The 17,288-nt window shown below is 49.7% G+C and overlaps 6 protein-coding genes across 6 annotated transcripts; 4 read left to right on the forward strand and 2 right to left on the reverse strand.

Moving 5' to 3' along the window:
- Window positions 1–126: 126 nt before the first annotated feature.
- Window positions 127–1,263, forward strand: DEU56DRAFT_940072 (heat shock protein Hsc70t; the record flags this gene model as incomplete). The annotated part of the gene is made up of 6 exons (XM_041358884.1): window positions 127–129; window positions 329–393; window positions 495–880; window positions 939–1,040; window positions 1,069–1,142; window positions 1,168–1,263. The coding sequence occupies 6 exons, from the start codon at window positions 127–129 to the stop codon at window positions 1,261–1,263; spliced, it is 726 nt and encodes a 241-aa protein (XP_041200646.1).
- A 4,279-nt stretch (window positions 1,264–5,542) lies between these two features.
- On the forward strand, window positions 5,543–6,043 carry DEU56DRAFT_762482 (uncharacterized protein; the record flags this gene model as incomplete). Its single annotated transcript, XM_041350705.1, has 2 exons — window positions 5,543–5,595; window positions 5,644–6,043. The coding sequence occupies 2 exons, from the start codon at window positions 5,543–5,545 to the stop codon at window positions 6,041–6,043; spliced, it is 453 nt and encodes a 150-aa protein (XP_041200647.1).
- A 2,164-nt stretch (window positions 6,044–8,207) lies between these two features.
- DEU56DRAFT_920408 (uncharacterized protein) lies at window positions 8,208–9,904 on the reverse strand (the record flags this gene model as incomplete). Its single annotated transcript, XM_041358440.1, has 6 exons — window positions 8,208–8,665; window positions 8,715–8,783; window positions 8,836–9,025; window positions 9,084–9,292; window positions 9,350–9,500; window positions 9,584–9,904. 6 exons carry the CDS (start codon window positions 9,902–9,904, stop codon window positions 8,208–8,210), a joined length of 1,398 nt encoding a protein of 465 aa, XP_041200648.1.
- A 1,856-nt stretch (window positions 9,905–11,760) lies between these two features.
- Window positions 11,761–12,075, forward strand: DEU56DRAFT_696796 (uncharacterized protein; the record flags this gene model as incomplete). Its single annotated transcript, XM_041347238.1, has 1 exon — window positions 11,761–12,075. A coding segment is annotated over one exon (315 nt), but the record flags the coding sequence as incomplete, so codon positions are not given.
- Window positions 12,076–12,634: 559 nt separating this feature from the next.
- Window positions 12,635–13,429, reverse strand: DEU56DRAFT_762485 (uncharacterized protein; the record flags this gene model as incomplete). Its single annotated transcript, XM_041350706.1, has 3 exons — window positions 12,635–12,835; window positions 12,968–13,296; window positions 13,345–13,429. 3 exons carry the CDS (start codon window positions 13,427–13,429, stop codon window positions 12,635–12,637), a joined length of 615 nt encoding a protein of 204 aa, XP_041200650.1.
- Window positions 13,430–13,777: 348 nt separating this feature from the next.
- On the forward strand, window positions 13,778–16,987 carry DEU56DRAFT_874515 (uncharacterized protein; the record flags this gene model as incomplete). Its single annotated transcript, XM_041355972.1, has 14 exons — window positions 13,778–13,971; window positions 14,022–14,242; window positions 14,300–14,380; window positions 14,421–14,506; window positions 14,555–14,677; window positions 14,707–14,901; window positions 14,951–15,111; window positions 15,164–15,384; window positions 15,408–15,539; window positions 15,603–15,825; window positions 15,880–16,202; window positions 16,279–16,430; window positions 16,476–16,850; window positions 16,883–16,987. The coding sequence occupies 14 exons, from the start codon at window positions 13,778–13,780 to the stop codon at window positions 16,985–16,987; spliced, it is 2,592 nt and encodes an 863-aa protein (XP_041200651.1).
- Between the last annotated feature and the right edge of the window lie 301 nt (window positions 16,988–17,288).

The raw sequence follows: 17,288 nt of genomic DNA on the forward strand, positions 1-17,288 counted from the left end.
GAATGTTTGGTACAGCGTTTGCACGACATCCCCTCCTGCTCTATGCAATCCCTCCACACCCCCTCATGTCTTCTTGGACGCCGTCTTCGTTGACCCTTTGTCCGAGTGACACACGGTTTGTCGATGATGGTTTGTCCAAGTGACTTCTCACGTCTTCTTGGACGACCCCCCGTCTTCATTGACAGTTTGTCCAAGTGACACCCTGTTTTCGATGACGGTTTGTCCAAGTGACTTCCTGTTTTTGTGGGAGAGCGCTCACGCTGTTCGAGTTCGCCACGGGTTGGCTTGTCGGGTCTGTCTGTACGTCTCAACTTATGACCCCACCTAGGCTGCATACGCTACCCCAACCGTACGTCCCGCTCTAATGGGTTCCAGGCCTCCAAGATCAACAAGGTGAGCATCCACGAAGTTGTCCTCATTGGTGGTTCCACTCATATGCCCCGTATCCCCAAGCTCATTTCTAACTTCGCTAACGGCAAGGAGCCCAACAAGAGCACCACCCTCGAGGAGGCTGCTGCTCATGGTGCTGCGATCCTTTGCGGCAAGTGCAACACCACCGTTCCCACCAAGAAATCGGAGACTTTCTCGACGCACCTGGACAACCAGCCTGGTACCTTGATCCAGGTGTACGAGGATGAGCGCGGATGCACGAAAGACAACAACCTGCTTGGCAATTTCGAGCTGTCTAGTATTCCTCCCGCACCTCGTGGTGTTCCTCAGATCGAGGTTACCTTCGTCATCAGCGCCAACGGTATCCTGAACATCTCCGCATCATCCAAGACCTTCAGGAAGTCAAACCGCATCACGATCATTAATGACAAGGGCCGCTTGTCAACAGAGATGATCGAGCGCATGCTTAACGAGGCTGAGAAGTACAAGGGTATGTTTTTGCTTTGCTATGATCTTCGCATACATAAACTGACTTGCCTATCTTATAGCGCAGGGTGAAGCTGCTGCTGCTCGCATTCAGGCCAAGAACGGCCAAGAACCACGCGCTTACGACCTCCATAACCTTATCACCGAAGCAGCTTGCCAAACAAGTCGAAGCTCGAGAACTCTGCCAATGAGATCATCTCGTGGCTAGATGCATCATGGGAAGCATCGAGGAGTACGATTCGAAACTGATGGAGTTGGAGAGTATTGTCATTTGTCGACACCATCATGCAGATGCTCTACGGTGCTGCAGGTGGTGCTCCTGGCGGTTCACCAGGGGGTTTCCCTGGCGCCAACGGGGACAGCCCTTCTGTCAAGGAGGTCGACTAAAGTGGTTGCCTTTTGTGCAGTACAGTGGGCTTGTTGCGCATTTTTCGTTATATTTCATCACATCAGACAGTATGTGTGCCGCGATCCAATTATCTCCTTACATTTGTATGTTACATTATCGCATTTCCTAGAATGAATTTCCTTTGTGTTCGATCCGTCGAACGATGCTTTATCAAGGTCACGTGCCAAGCGCTATGGCATAACATTAACTACACTGCGGGCCACTGCCAGCCAGTTAATTACATGGTGAATCTTCACTGAACCCATGGTCCAAATCCGAGGTTCTGTCACCGCAACGGTCGTCTTAATTTTCTACTTTGCATTGATGGTACTCTCTTGTGGCGCCCAAGGGTGCCTACGGACATTGCAAGATCAGCGCGCTCTGACTTTGCACCGCAAAACTTGCGCAGAATATAAGGAAACGATGGCCGCCGCCTCTCAGAAACGGAAAGATCGTGCCCGTAATGCAATAGCTGCGAAGATATTCAAAGACAAGCTATCTGGCCCTCCAGTAAGTTCTATGCCACTCGGGACTCCAGACTCGGCACTCACAGAACAATTCTTTAGCGTTTCGCCACTCCGGAAGAGAGTTCTGCAAATAATACTGAGACACAGGAGCAGGCGTTGCTTTCTGAAGATCCAACTATTGAAGAGACCACTCCCGTAGATTCTGCATTGGAGTCGCCTATGGATGTTGACCCAGATACTGGTGCCACAGATGCCACCAACGCACCAGCAGGAAGCCAGGATCTTGATGTATCGATGATGGTCGTCGGTAAGCCTGGTGATTTTATTGGTTTCTTGCACCGACCGCTTTCATGTCAGATAACTCAATTTCGGGTGAATCACACGCTCTTCCCAGTGCCATGAATGTGAACCTGGATTGTATTGGTGAGGAATTCATCCTTGCACATTTATATGCGCTAATGCATGAAATAGCTCGATCTAAACCTCGAAGACGCACCAGACTACCGAAACGATATCGAGTCGCGGAGCCCGTGGAACATGTTGTCCACCATATCGAAACCTCTACTCAGGATGCGATGCAAGATGCCCACTCGGCAACACATGATGCGCCACCAGCTAGCAACATTATCCGAAGGGTGATCCTTCTGGTCACTGAATCCCTTCGTAATGTCATTGGCGCATTCGGTCTATCTCGTGATTACCCTCAACGCCCATCTTATGAACCCGACGTCTTCATACCCTCGCGTTTACTGGCCAAAAAGTGCCCAACATTACAGCCTCCTACCTCAGTTCCTCCGCCTCCACATCCCTTTCCAAATATGACCGTTTATCGGCTGCTCAACTGGATGTCCAGTGGAAGTACTAGAAAGTCCGAGGCAGAGGTTTCACGTTTGGTCCGCGACGTGTTGCTTGCAGAGGATTTCAACACCATCGACCTGCAAGGCTTCAGTGCGAGGAAGTACCTGAGCCTCCTCGACATTACAGACCAAAATCCGCAGAACGGTGATGCACCCTCTCCAGCTGTGACATTCCCAGAAGGTTGGGTGGAGACGGATGTCACGATAACAGTCCCAGGACGGAAGGTTGATGCTTCCGGTGGCCATCCGTTTAACGTCCCAGGGTTTCACTATCGGCCGCTGGTCAGCGCCATTCGCGAAGCATTTTCAGATGCTCAAGCGAAAGCATTTCATCTATGGCCGTTTCGTCGTATTTGGACCAACCCGAATGACGGGCGCACGTATCGTGTTTACGATGAACTTTATACGTCAGATGCCTGGATACAAGCCCACGACGACCTACAGAAGCAGCCCAAGGAGCCTGATTGTACTCTTGAGCGAGTAATAGCTGGCTTGATGTTTTCCTCGGATGCAACCCAACTTACCAACTTCGGAAATGCATCAGCATGGCCGCTATACTTATTTTTTGGTAATCTGTCGAAGTATGCTCGCGCAAAACCCGGCTCTGGGGCATGTCATTTAATCGGATTCTTGCCATCTGTAAGTGTCCTTTGCGCGCATTGCTCAAATCGATTTCACATCTAGGTGTAGCTTCCAGGTCGAATCAAAGACACTTTCCGAAATCTCGGGGTCTTCACGAAAAGCGGGATTGCCGCTCTATACACACACTGCCGGAGGGAGCTCTTCCAGGGATGTTGGGATATCCTTTTGGATGACGAGTTTCTCCATGCATACTGCCATGGTATTGTGATGAGATGCCCTGATGGCATACTTCGCCGCGTGTTTCCTCGAATTTTCACGTATTCCGCCGACTATCCTGAAAAGTAGGTGAGCTCGAAGACGCGTGTTGCATGGCGCTGAAATGTGAATATCAGGGTTCTCATTGCGACCATCAAAGACATGGGGTCTTGTCTTTGTCCGCGCTGCCTGGTGACAAAATCGAAGGCCGATCGTGTTGGATTTGCGAAAGACATGCGCGCGCGAATCGAAAATTTAAGGGTCTACTGCTTGCAGAAGATACAGGCCGCTCGGGATGGTGTATACAAGTCTGGGTATGCGGTTGATGGCATTGGGGTGGAGAAAGCCCTCTCCAGTGAATCATGGGTTCCGACTATCGTGAGTATTTCGCTCGTCGTATTTACTTTGGCTGAGATATGGCATGCAGAATGTCTTTGTAAAAAAGCTCGGCAGCTTCGGACTCAACCCGTTTCGCATGCTGGTCGTTGATCTCATGCACGAGTGTGAGTTAGGGACCTGGAAGAGTCTTTTTAGTCATTTGATCCGTCTCCTATATGCGCTCCCCAACGGCGCTGAAGTTGTAATCGCACTCAACAAAAGGTAAGACCCTGTTATCCAAAACTCGCAGAAAAGCCTACCGTACCTCCAGGTTCAGACATGTACCCACTTTTGGCCAAGGCGTTATCCGCAGATTCTCTGATGATACATCGAGCATGAAGAGGTTGGCTGCAAGAGACTTTGAAGATATTCTACAGGTCATTATCATTTCTTTCCAGAGATTGTTACTGACGTTGTTGCAGTGTGCTATGCCCGTTTTCGAGGGACTCCTGCCAACCCCTCACGATAGGATAGTGCAGACCCTATTATTCAGGTTCGCCGAATGGCACGCTTATGCGAAATTGCGGCTACATACTGAACTGACCCTGGAGTCTATGTCGCGAGCATGTACTTCTCTCACCGAGCAGCTGCGGAAGTTCCGCCGTAAGGTCTGCGATAACTATGCTACTAGTGAACTTCCGAAGGAAAAGGCTGCACGGCATCGACGCGAAGCGCTTAAAGAAAGCCGGACTACTGACGCACCCCCATCCTCTCCAAAGAAGAAATCATTCAATATGAAAACCTACAAGTTCCACACTCTTGGAGATTATGTCGAGTCTATCAAGTTTTTCGGAACGACCGATTCTTTCACGACGCAGATAGTAGGTGCTGGTTAGTTATTAGCTCGAGCTTCTAAATTAAATATGAATTGTAGGGTGAACTTGCTCATCGGGCCATCAAGGCGCTTTACCCGTTCACCAACAAAAAGAATACTGCCAAGCAGCTTTCAAAACATGAACGACGACGACGACGACTTCAGAAGATGCAAGAGTCGGAGAAAGTGTCGTCCCTTCGCGCAGTCTGTGCTGAAACTCTTCCACCCCCGGATCCCCGCCTTCATCACCAACTATCTCACCATCGCAATTCTCCCGTGCGTATACACGAACTACTGCAGGACAACAAAAACGATCCAGCATTTGAGGTGCGTATTCTCATGAGTCTGTGTGCATTAGCTACTCAACCACTCTCACAAGAAATTCATTCCGAAGCTTAAAGACCACATATTACGTTGCTTGCAGCCTCAGGCGCAAGATGGCGTCATCGAATTCTCGGGCGATGACCGAAATGATGTTGTCGTATGCGACAATGTTCTGTTCGCCGTCAATACGCTACGGGTCAATTACACTTCATATGATCTGCAATGCCAGCAGGATTTGATCAACCCTCGCAACCACGCTGATATTATGGTGTTGTCGGGTGATTCTGAAACCCGTTCCACTCATCCATATTGGTATGCTCGAGTACTGCGCATATTCCATGTCAATGTACTCGATTTACGACCGAGTGGAGCAAACCCGCAGAAGACTCATATGGAAATATTGTTTGTCAGATGGTTCGATCCAGTGCGGCGGTACCGGTCAGGGATCAAGGCAGCTCGTCTTCCAAAAGTCGCTTTCGCACCTGAGACAGACAACTCTGCTTTTGGCTTCGTGGACCCTGCATTAGTGGTTCGCGGGGTACACCTGATCCCGGCTTTTGTAGATGGACACATGCCCCGGTCTGTACCGCAGCAAAACTCGATGCGATGCACATGGAGGGAGGACGACACCTGGACCGCATACTATGTCAACATGTACGTTGTCGTCTCAATTTTTGATTCATAATCTCATTCGGCATGCAGATTTGCGGACCGTGATATGTTCGTTCGGTTTACTGGTTCTGGCATCGGACATGGACCTTGGCAAGTGGACGGTCCAAGCGATGACGAACCTGGCGAGGAAGGCGCGGATGATGATGGTGAGAGTGAGGAGGATGAGAGTGAGAGTGAGGGGGAGAACGAGGAGGAGAACGAGGAGGAGAACGAGGAGGAGAACGAGGAGGAGAACGAGGGGGAGAGCGAGGAGGAGAGCGAGGAGAACGAGGAGGAGAACGAGGAGAGCGAGGAGGAGAGCGAGGAGGAGAGCGAGGAGGAGAGCGAGGAGGAGAGCGAGGAGGAGAGCGAGGAGGAGAGCGAGGAGGACGATCACACGGAGGACTCAAGTCTCAGTGACGCTAATGCCGACGAGGATGGTAATCTCTGATATATTTCAATTGGACAAACAGACTCGTTAAACGCTAGAGACCGTGCTCGGCTATGACGCTCCAAACCGACCCATTCCATTCCACCACAGCTGTTTCCGGTCCTCCTCGCATCACTGTTGCTTCATGCAAGTTCCTGCATGTACCATAGGTGGGGCTTCACATGCAATAATCCGACGGTGTACTACATCCAGACGTTCCTTGACCTTGAACATTGATGCGAGCCGCCAACACCCCTCCATGTCTCAGTCGAGAGCCCCTCAAATGACAATGCAATTATTCGCTTCGGGCACACTCTCGCCAACGCCAACGTGAATGGCAACAATGTCTCCCGCTTAGTCCGCTCGAGCCTGGAAACGTTAACCCGTTGTCGTGACTGTGGACAGCCGACACGTCTACATATCCGACGAAGCGGATGGAATGGATGATGATGACTTTTGTGAAGAGCTCCTCCCCACCCTCATGCGTGTAGCCACCTACAGCTCCGAGAATTTTGCCACAGCACTATGTATATGTGCGCTGCATGCTCATAAGATAACATCAATAGCCTACTTGCCAATCACGCCCACTTTCTGTGTCCTTGTGACACGCCCGCGCACCAGCTAGCAATCATAGTCCTTACCACACCATCATCCTACCAGCTGAATGCACTGTGCACGTTATACGTGTCGCTGTACAGAGCGCATTTTGCCATATCGATGTTCAGGCCAATCAGATGGAGCTCACCGGGATGGTAGCATCGCGTCTGGAGACACTGGGGGACGAGGGCGGATAGAACGCTGGCTCGGTGCTGTAGTGACGCCTTCAAGTGGTACCGCCCATCCGATAGCACTGGCGGCACTCATAACGAGGCTTCCTCTTTCCCCTAGGATGGAAGGGGCCATGGACGACTCCGATCCGCTCGGGCACAATCTAGTACAGTAGTATCAGTAAGTGTATCGCAGCACTCGATGTTGTATCACGCACCCTATTTGGTCTCTGATGAACGACCTTTAAGAAAGTCTTGCGGCGTAGATATCTTGCCTGTGTATCGCGCACGTTATATTGTATCGATAATCGCGCACTCAATGTTGTGTGTCGCGCAGTTTATTAAGATGGGGTTTGGAGCGTCATAGATATCTTCCTTTTCTTCATTAGCACGCTGAGAAGTCATTTGCAAGTCATAGACAACATAATACCATGTTGCTCAACATCGCCACTTCGCTGGAATTCCCATCCGCTAGTGTTCCAATTACGAAAAAATGAATCACCCTTATAACCCTTAGATACAGTATGAGACGAGTCTATTCTAGCAGTGTATGTTTTACAATGTAGGAAGAAATTTGCTTGGATGTTACCGGTGTGCTGGAATCCCCACCAAATATTTCCCATGATGCTGATATCAACCAATGCTCTGGTCGCGTTGTTTAATATCTATGCTTTTAGCTAATGCGTGGTTCGATGGTGACAAAATGACTGTCCCTTGCAAGTCATGGATATAGAATGAGAGAACTGCAGTCTAAGAGTTTGCATTCTATAATGTAAAACATAATTTATTAGAAGTGCCCTCAGCTTTACAACATCATATCGAGCTATGTACACCATGCCCTGATAGACGACATTATGTCATCACCATCAGGTCATAGCGAGCAACCTTCCATTCAGTGATGTACTCGCCTGATAACGAACAAATCGCAACGGGCGGAGACAACGAGAATGGATTCAAAATCTGGGATAGCAAGACGGGCAAGTTGATCATTACACCCAAACACGATAACATAGTTTGGAGCTTGGCATGGACATCGGACGGAAAGAAGCACCTGTGACTCCCACGTAAGCACTGTAGTTATAGGTGATAATGCACGTGTGTCGCACCTGTAAGATCAGGCGGATATAATGAATCAGGGCCTCCTCCAATATCTCCTGGATAGCTAGGGACTTTATATAGCTGTAGGTACGCAGAGGGTTGTCAGTATTACCGTACTATTAATAGACTCACGTGATCCGGTTACCGTGCCCAACGTCGCATAGTGATGGAAACGTTCGAGCTCGTCGTGTCACACGACGAGCTCGAGTATCTCACTTCAAGGTGGTCGGATTAAGAGCGCGTTTTGACAAACAATTCGCTAGTAATGATTGGGATACGTATATGAGTCATACAATGTAGACTAAGGCAATGCAATACTACTACTCATGCCCCTCCTCCTCTTCGTCAGAAGACTCTACAAACTCAGCGCTTTTGGGACCTTCCTGCAGCTGGGTAGAGTTCTTCTTTGCTCTCTTCGAAGGCCTGATATTCTCCTTGTTTACCCGTCCTGCGCTGGACCCGTCTTTACGCTTGCGAGGTACGCCAGCATCCGAACGCTTTTTTCGTGGCTTCCGAACGACTTCCCCGGCTGAACGTCGCGTGTCGAGTTCAGACGCGTGAGCTTTGAGCTCTGCCGGTGATAGAACTGTCCAGTAGCACGTACGTGCCTTGAGGGCATCCCGGAGCTTGCGAATGTCGCCGACGGTCCCGATGTTCGAAGGGCTAGTGAACTTGACACCATTGGGCCAGCCCACAAGGCGCACCCCATACGTTTCGATGACGGATGTTTCATAGTTGTGGTAGTTCATCACAATATCTTTTTTGCCGGTCACAGCAACTGTGCATAATGTTAGACGGGGCAGAATTTGTAGAACGTCGATACTCACCTAGGCCCCGGAGGATCATCTTGCGTACTTGCTTTCTGACAGCTTCCAAAGAGTCGCGTTCATTGAGATCTACCGGACGATGCATAAGTACACAAACTATGTGAAGAGACGAAGGACTTACTTTGATTCTGGGTGCATGCCCATTGTTCGTATTGCCTAAGAAAGTCAGCCATAGGATGCTCGTACACATCCTCCCAAAAGTCTTCAGAGTTATCCGTGCCGTGCATAGCGCTTTGAATGCTATCGTTAATGTGACCGCGGACAACAAATAGTGTGCCATAGACACCAGTCCGAACTCGCAGATCATCCAGCTTCAAAGAAAAAAATGAATTCAGTTGATTGCCGTGAAGATTGAAGATTCAGACGTACCTCTTTGACGATCCTATCCGTTGTGGCTACAACATCTCGTGCAGCCGCCAGATTGTTCGCCCGAACACTAATGACCTTTTTTTCACGATGCTCCTCGAGAGCTGCGATGTAGCGTTCCTTTTCTTCCCTGGTAAGGGCTTTTGTTTCAGGGTCGGACGCAACCATCTGGCGGAGTTCCGCCAACGAGTACCGAGCGCCTGCGGGTCGGTCTAGTTGATGCAGGATAAGCTTCGTGATACAATTGAGTTGAAATTCATTTGACTCACCTGCGTTCATCTCTTTCGCCTTGGCGTGAACAAGTGCATTGATTAATTGACTCTTGCGCGAGGTTCGATAATGAGTCTGACTGCCGATGATATCGTTGATGTGCTTGGGAGTAACATGATGAGCCCGCGAGAGCGCTTCGATCTTCGTTTTCTGTGCATCTAAGTATTCAGCAACTGCGTCGTGTAAGTGCTTCGTTTCTCTCTAGCCTCTGGTCCCGCTTGATCTTTCGAGACGCCTTCTGGGCATCTGTTAGGTCGAGGTGGTGGTGTCCGAGGGCGGATAATCGCTCGTGTTGGGTTCCGTGCTGCCCAGGAGGACATGTTGGCCTCACGGAGTGACTCTGGCATCTCTCCACTGGTTGTCTGGCGCCTCTGCTTCGGCAGGACTCGGTGAGTCTGGGTCATGCGTTGAAGTAGGCTGAGGTGACGGTGTGCGAGCAGGGAGGGTATTCGCGAAGGCAACTGGTGGGGGGGCGGGGAGCTCTGGCACGGTTGGGATATTTGTGCTGCTATGTCGTTAGTTATAGCCGCGATTTCGTCATTGGTAAGTGGCATTGTGTACAGGGACGGGTCATCCCAGTTCATCTGACTGATCCCGGGAACACCGTTCACTGCCAGTGCTGCTGATCGGATCGGAATCGTCGCCTGTTGGGTATGGGTAGCTGGGAGTATACCTCCCCCCCCAGGAAGCAAATCCAGAAAACCTCCGGCTGAGAATAAAATCGCCGTTGGCGTTAAAATCATCGGATGTGTAGAGGTAGCTCATACTTAGAGCTGTGAGTGAAAAATGTGTAGACGGGGACGTATCTCAAACTTTTGGCGTCTGATGGATCGTATAGATCACACAAACGAAACGATGTAGACGGGGACACGGCTTCAAAGTTTGGCATGCGATGGATCAGATAGATCACGCAAAAACACGACACGCGGACGCGTTGCGCACGTCCTATCATTCAACGCCATTTGTTTGAAAAAAAAATATGCATAAATCGGGTTGTAAGATCTTGAGGTTGACATGAAACCGCTTAGGCACATATTAGTAGAGGCAGTGCAATGCAGTGCTGATCAGTGCATACCTTCAATATTGCGCAACTCGGGTCTCCATGATATGCATAGCTCGGCTGGAATGCGTCCGTCCAGGAAATGTATTCATCCAGGTAAATGCCACTTTGACGAGTGAGGGGGGGGGAATGCCAGTATGACGAGTGAGGGAGGTGATATATTCGTCAAGGTAAATGCCGGCGTGATGAGTGAGTGGTTAATATTATTTTGATGAGTGAGGAGGAGCGGGGTTAGCAGCCAACCAGGAACAAGAGTGCGACGGCAATTCATCACAATGCGCAGGCCTCTTCAAGAGCGCAACGGCAATTCGTCACGATGCGCGGGCCTTCGAGACAATAGAATGCCTTGGACTTGCATCTGTATAAAAACCATCAGCCAGGTCAATGTGGCTCAGGAGGGTACAAACCCGCTACACTACTTTTGACATACTGGGTGTCCATTCCAGCAGAGTCCAAATTCCAACCATAGGTCCGGAGCTTGATTTGGGCTGCAAAGCCGGAATTCCAGTATTCTATTGGCCGTGGTTGCATGTCTAGCAGTGCCAAAGGAAGACAATGAAGCAGACTCAGACCACGCATCAGCGTTAAGGCTGCAATGCCTAAACTTGGACCAACAACTCATTAGTAAGCACGTATTGCTTCCGCTGACAAGCGCTTAACAATTTACCGTGCATATATCATCGATCATCTCGATCATTGCCAGCTGTCGATGTCAAAAAATATTATGTGGATTACTCTTAGTAGTAGTTGTCGATGTCTTATGGCACCGTGCCCATCGTTCCTTTCCCCCCAAATCATGGTAAGCACAATTCTTCACATTTCAATCTGCACGTCTAACTTGTGCATTCACAGAGACGTTCGACTCAGGGGCCATCACGCGGCCTATCATCCAGGCAGCGCACAGCTACGCAACGTTGGCTCTCGAAGCCAGGGTAGGTCTATTTTTTGAGTCACTGAAATTTTGCTTACCCACCCCTGCACAGAGTTCGAGAAGCTCAAAACGCCAAGGCTCGTGCTCGAGTAGCGTTGTGAGTCCATCCCCCACACAACTCTACCTGTTCGTGCTCACATGATTTCTTTTAGCAATAGGGCAAGGTAAGGTCTCGTATATTGCCATGGGCGTCATTTACTTAATTACTCTACAGGAAGAAAAAAAAAAAGATCGAAGATCAAACAGCGGCACCCATCACATCATCAGTCGACAACTACGAAGACCTATCCTGGGACGCCAACGACGATTCCGCCATCACATCATCAGTCGACAACTGCGAAGACCTGTCCTGGGACGCCAACGACGATTCAGTGCTCACGATGGATAACGACTTACCTTGCCCCTGCGACTCTCAAACGCTAAATTCGACGGAGAGAATCGTCCAGAGGTGGCGAAAGGAGTGGTTGGTATGGTTGGTAGCAGAAGATACATGGGGAGAAGTATACGAGGAAGCACTCGCACACGCTCGGGCGGAGGGGGAAAGTGAGACTGACATTTTCTTGGACCAATGTGCGCTGCATGTTTTGGAGGGGAGGAAGATCCTGGAAGCCATAAGGGAGATTGTACACACCAGTTGCCCTTATTGCAGGGAGCGTCTTAAGTATGACAGTATTCTACTATACGACTTACTGGTTTCCGTGATTTCAGAGGTAAAGTTCATGGAGGTGAAACTAGATAATGAACATTATAAATAGTAGATTATCGTAGTCAATCAAGAGGGAATCCGTCTTTGCAAAGAGCTTTCTGAGATGATCCAGCAGTGAACATAGCGAACGATAGCGAACGGATAGCGAACGGATAGCGAACGATAGCGAACAGATAGCGAACAGATAGCGAACGGATAGCGAACATGAGTGTACGGATGCTCGGGCTCGCGAATGCAACACTGTTGAAAAATATTGAACATGGTGAGGTGTTTATTAGGAATAGGTAGACATGCATACTTGAGCCGAAGCTGTAAAATGTTGTGGTGATTCCGTGCAGAATGTTATGAATATGACAGGGTTGTATGTAGCGGTTGATGCATGATGCAATTGTGCTAGTGACACACTGACCAACATATGATGATTTTCTGTGCACGCTGGATTTCTACACTATCAATGAATATTCCAACAAATGTATGGCTCTGGTATAACGAGTAAGGCGCGTTTCGCGTGTTCATTTTGTCATTCTAATACATATACAGCGCACATCACAGCGCACATCACAGCGCACAACGTAAACGATATAGTATTAAAGCTGGCTCATTGTCTCCGTCAAGTCTTCGACCTGCAACCATAGTGAGTCTTCACTCGCAGATGAGCCCATAGACAATGTAGGTGAAGGAGGGTTGGGCGAGGACTCTGGAGGGGATGGCCAGAAAGGGCCACCTGCCAGTGGAACCGCCCGGACCCTGCCTTCATCATAGCGGGCTGTATATGCTGCTAATGCCCGCTGAAACGATGTGTATCGTTTTGAATATTACCGCTGATAAAATTTGTTCGTTCGGCAACGTCAGCCCTAACAACATTGTCAAGAATTAGCCAACACAAGCCAACAGGTACCCATAGTACACGTCACACTTACCAGCGGTAAAACACACCCAACTTCCTGCCCAACCGTTATCACCCAGAATCCTTCGGGTGTCTGATCGGCTCGTGGAGGACGGATGGCACTAGGAATCGGAATGGAGGCCGTGACTTGGCGGGGTGTCTGCACAACCATCGATGAAGCTTGAGGATGAGGGTGGGATGGTGTAGCAGTAGAGCGAGCTGAAGTGGAAGGGGGAATGGGTGCTTTGTTCTTCGGAACGGAACGAGTGCTGGTGGACGTGGACGGCGTGAACGATGATCTCGACAGGCTGATGGACTCTTCCGTGGTCTTGCGGCTCCAAGTCACGGTATCAAATGATGAATCTATATCGAGTGTCAGTGTATTAATTTCTGGATTGTTGAAAGACGCACCTGACAGTGTCATACCTTGCAGCAAATTGTGCAGGTCTTGAATATGGCCACCCTGGGTAGGGCGGCCACTGGATGGTGTTGACATAGGAGCGATCTCACGAACGGCTTGGTCAGAGTGCTAGACAGTCTATAATCAGTCACGTGAGAAATAGATCGGACTGTGACAGTAGTACAACTTTAGATAGGTCTGAATGGCGCGAAAAAAATGCAGCACGTCAGCGAGTCCGCACAAATATCTCTCTGCGATCGGTTCGGCACATCAGGGCACCGAGGGACAACAACGGATTGCCAGCCAACTCCATTTCCAAAGTACTCAAGCACAGGCAGTTGGTCCAGCAAGCAGCAAGTTCCAATGAGCGGCGGCAAGCACGTCTACAAGGTACGCTATGTTAATTCAATACTTGGAAGGGGAAAAAAAACCTTTTGTATAGCTATGAGTTTGGATGAGCGTCGGGCACTCGAAGCGCTGAAAGAGGACAATAATAGCACCATCGATGGCTGGCAGGATGACTACGATGACTTCAGCTTTGGCAACGTCTGCGATGGAACAGAGCCGCTCGCCATCAGCCATGCTGGTGGCGAGTTCACTGACCTTGCAAGAGAGGTTCTAGGAGACTTTTGGAAAACGTGAGTGAATTTTGTCATGACCTTCACATTTGACTTACCTTTGCGAGCAGCAACAATCGTGTTCGACGGGTGGATACCCGCACCCGTCGTGATCGTGTCCTCCGTAGGAACAAGGCGTTTGCTGAGCAGCTGCCAGCGATAACGGACGCGTACCTTGCGTGGAGCCTGGCAAAATGTAAGGAAGGGTTTTTTGAGAGATTGGAGAGGGAGAACCTAGGGCTGGATGGCTTTGACTACGGTCAGTGGCCGATGAGCGTGATAGACGTGTTCTGTGAGTAAGTCGGTCTGTTGTCGTTTGCTTACGATTTGATGACGGCATATTGTTTAGACGCTGAGAAAGTCATTCTTCGAATCTTGCCAGCAGACGCCACTATCAGCAGTGCGCTCGTTCGTCAAGGCGTGATGCCTTGTTCACCAATATCACCGACTGTCCGGGATCACCACCGAAGCTCTGGACTTATACCGTGTAGCACATCTTAGGAGCCCTCAATTGTCTATCCAGGCTTTCGTCAAGACTATGTGCGACTTACATGGTGTATGTCTTCTGATTTCTTTGGTTCTTATCGTGCTGATTCACGCGCAGGTTAGTTTCCACAGACATCTATCTCGGCAATTCTCGATTGCGTTCGATTTATATCTTCAAGTTCGACGCTCCGTGGCAGCCATGGTAGCCGAATCGTTACGACGCAACACGCCTGTCCCGCATGTACATATAAACTGACGGATGAACCCGAGTTGACATTTAGCTTACTCTACGCTATGGACGGTAACGACTCTTTAAAAAGAGTCCTTCGAAGATCCTTGGATACTGACGAGTCCCTCGGTACATCTTCAGAACTTCCAACAGGGCAGCAACTGGCAAGTGACCGCTACCTATCCCGCACTTTTGTAGATCAGTTCGCGCGGGACTCCACTACTGCAGGTGATGAGGTGAGTGCTTTCCATCCGGGTTGGTGATGGCTAATACCCTAACCTATAGGACGCACATCTCGAGAACTTGTGCGAAGCGCGCTGGAAGAACATGGACGATACGAAGACCAAGAAAGCATGGGGCATTTACGACGAAACGGGCATTTTTGTGGCCGTGTGCCGCCACGGATTCTCTCTCCTTGTTGCAGATATGGTACAGAGCGGGGAGCTGTACGTTACGTTTTTTTAATGCGTTGTTCACGAGCTAATGATTATCTATCAGCGCAAAGTATCCTCTAGCCGTTGTCTCAAAGTTGCTGGACGTATTTGGAAGCAATCTGGGCGGTGGATATGACATTGGATGTCAATTCAAGACCACGCTTGACAACAGTTCCCTCGGACCCCTCGCACGGTCTATGCATCACACTTGTCTTGTCGGCGCCTTCCACGGACATGCGCACCGGCGATTGTGCCAACTGTACTCGCTTACCACTTACATCAAAGGTTTAGGACTCGAAGATCTCGAGACTTGCGAACGGACGTTTCAAAATCCAATTCCTTAGCGTCGGCACTACGGTACGCAAGCGTCTTCCATAGACAACAGGCCATCGACACCTACTTCGAGCACAATGATGATTTTGAAGTCTACGCTAATCTTTGTAAGCCGTCTCGTCGTGTCGTCAAACTTGACTGTGTGCTGACGTAATATTTGTGTTTGCTAGCCGACTTTTTATACAACAATTACAAGCAGGCGCTTGATATCTTGAGCGACGGAGACGCGACCCTACCAAACCTTATGCGAGATCTCAAAGTTACGGACGTAGCAGTTTTCGAGGGCTGGCTGGCGGAAGAAAAGGTATATCTTCAAAGTCTGACGCGAGAACCCGAGGTCGAAACTCTGCAGATGGAATATTGGCAGAAGTTAGTTAATCTTACTGCGAGCGAGTGAGTTTCGATGTCAAGCTATGGCCCTTGTACCCGCTGACACAATTTACATAGGGAAATTCTACGCGCTTCAATGACATCATTCCAGGGCTCATCGCACCTCGAGGCTGTGCCATACGATGTGCACGTCAAGAATACTCGCAACGCTGAGACTGCCCGACGGCATGCTTTGGAGGACCATGAGAGATATTTGAAGCTCGTCCAGGCACTGGAGTGCAAGCTCGAGGTCGAGAAACGCTGGACTCCGCACGATGGAGAGTGGCAGAGGGTTGGGAGGCTCGTGGCCAATCGGAAATACCAGCGTGCCCTGGACCGTCTCGAAGGATTAATTGTGGCACGCATATTTGAGCTAACGAGGATGAACCGTGCGGGCACAGGTGAGTAAAAGGTAGTATATTGCTTGCTGATTCTAACATTGAACAAGGCTACAAACTGCGAAAGCATATCGCTAAGGCGTTACAAAGTGTTCCGTCGCCATCAGAACTGCCCTCACCACATACAACACTATTGCTGGGTCAATGCACCCTCCCCGCCGGACGCTTAAGTGGGATGAGGTCGTAGAGTATGCGTTCCTCGCAGACTTCGACTTACTACGTGATACGTGCGTGGACATATCTCGACACCCGTGGTCATCGACCGCTGCTCTGTAGCGCGATGGACCTCTACTTCAAAACGTGTCGTGCTGTGAAGAGATCGAGCGTCTCGATATTGAGGTACGACGCCTCATTACCTATATACGCGATGAAGAGAGGTATCTACGGGAATGCGAGAATCAGTTACAAGCCACCAGCCCAGCCCTTGCACATCAAATCGCCATCCACCGAAACACTCGAGGTCGCTTCAACTCACGACATCTCAAACGACTCTACGACATTTCGAAGCTTCCAGGTTTCAGAGGGACGCTAACCCCTGGTGTCAGTGCGAACACAAGTCCCGGCGAGAGCGCGAGTATAGCTAATGCACAGATCCCCACCCGCATGATTGTTCAACCCCCGCCTGTTCATCACACCGCATCGTCCTTAGCCGTAGACACCCAGGATGACCTGGATGCGAGGAGGAAGAGGACGAGGTAGTGGAGCAAGTATCTAGGAGTTTACAGGACGTCCTCCTTGTTGCGGATGACTTTTCACGCCTTGGAATTCATGGTGATGCTGAGGAGTAGTATTACTAGTTATATATACACATCCTATGGACTTGCATGTATTCCCTACGTTTCGCAATCATTACTGGTGCACTATTGTCAAAACGCGCTCTTAATCCGACCACCTTGAAGTGAGATACTCGAGCTCGTCGTGTGACACGACGAGCTCGAACGTTTCCATCACTATGCGACGTTGGGCACGGTAACCGGATCACATGATTCTCTATAGTACGGTAATATGACAACCCTCTGCGTACCTACAGCTATATAAAGTCCCTAGCTATCCAGGAGATATTGGAGGAGGCCCTGATTCTTATATCCG

Source organism: Suillus clintonianus (assembly GCF_016758775.1).
Source record: "Suillus clintonianus strain FC179 chromosome Unknown DEU56scaffold_236, whole genome shotgun sequence".
NCBI classification, from domain to species: Eukaryota; Fungi; Basidiomycota; class Agaricomycetes; order Boletales; family Suillaceae; genus Suillus; species Suillus clintonianus.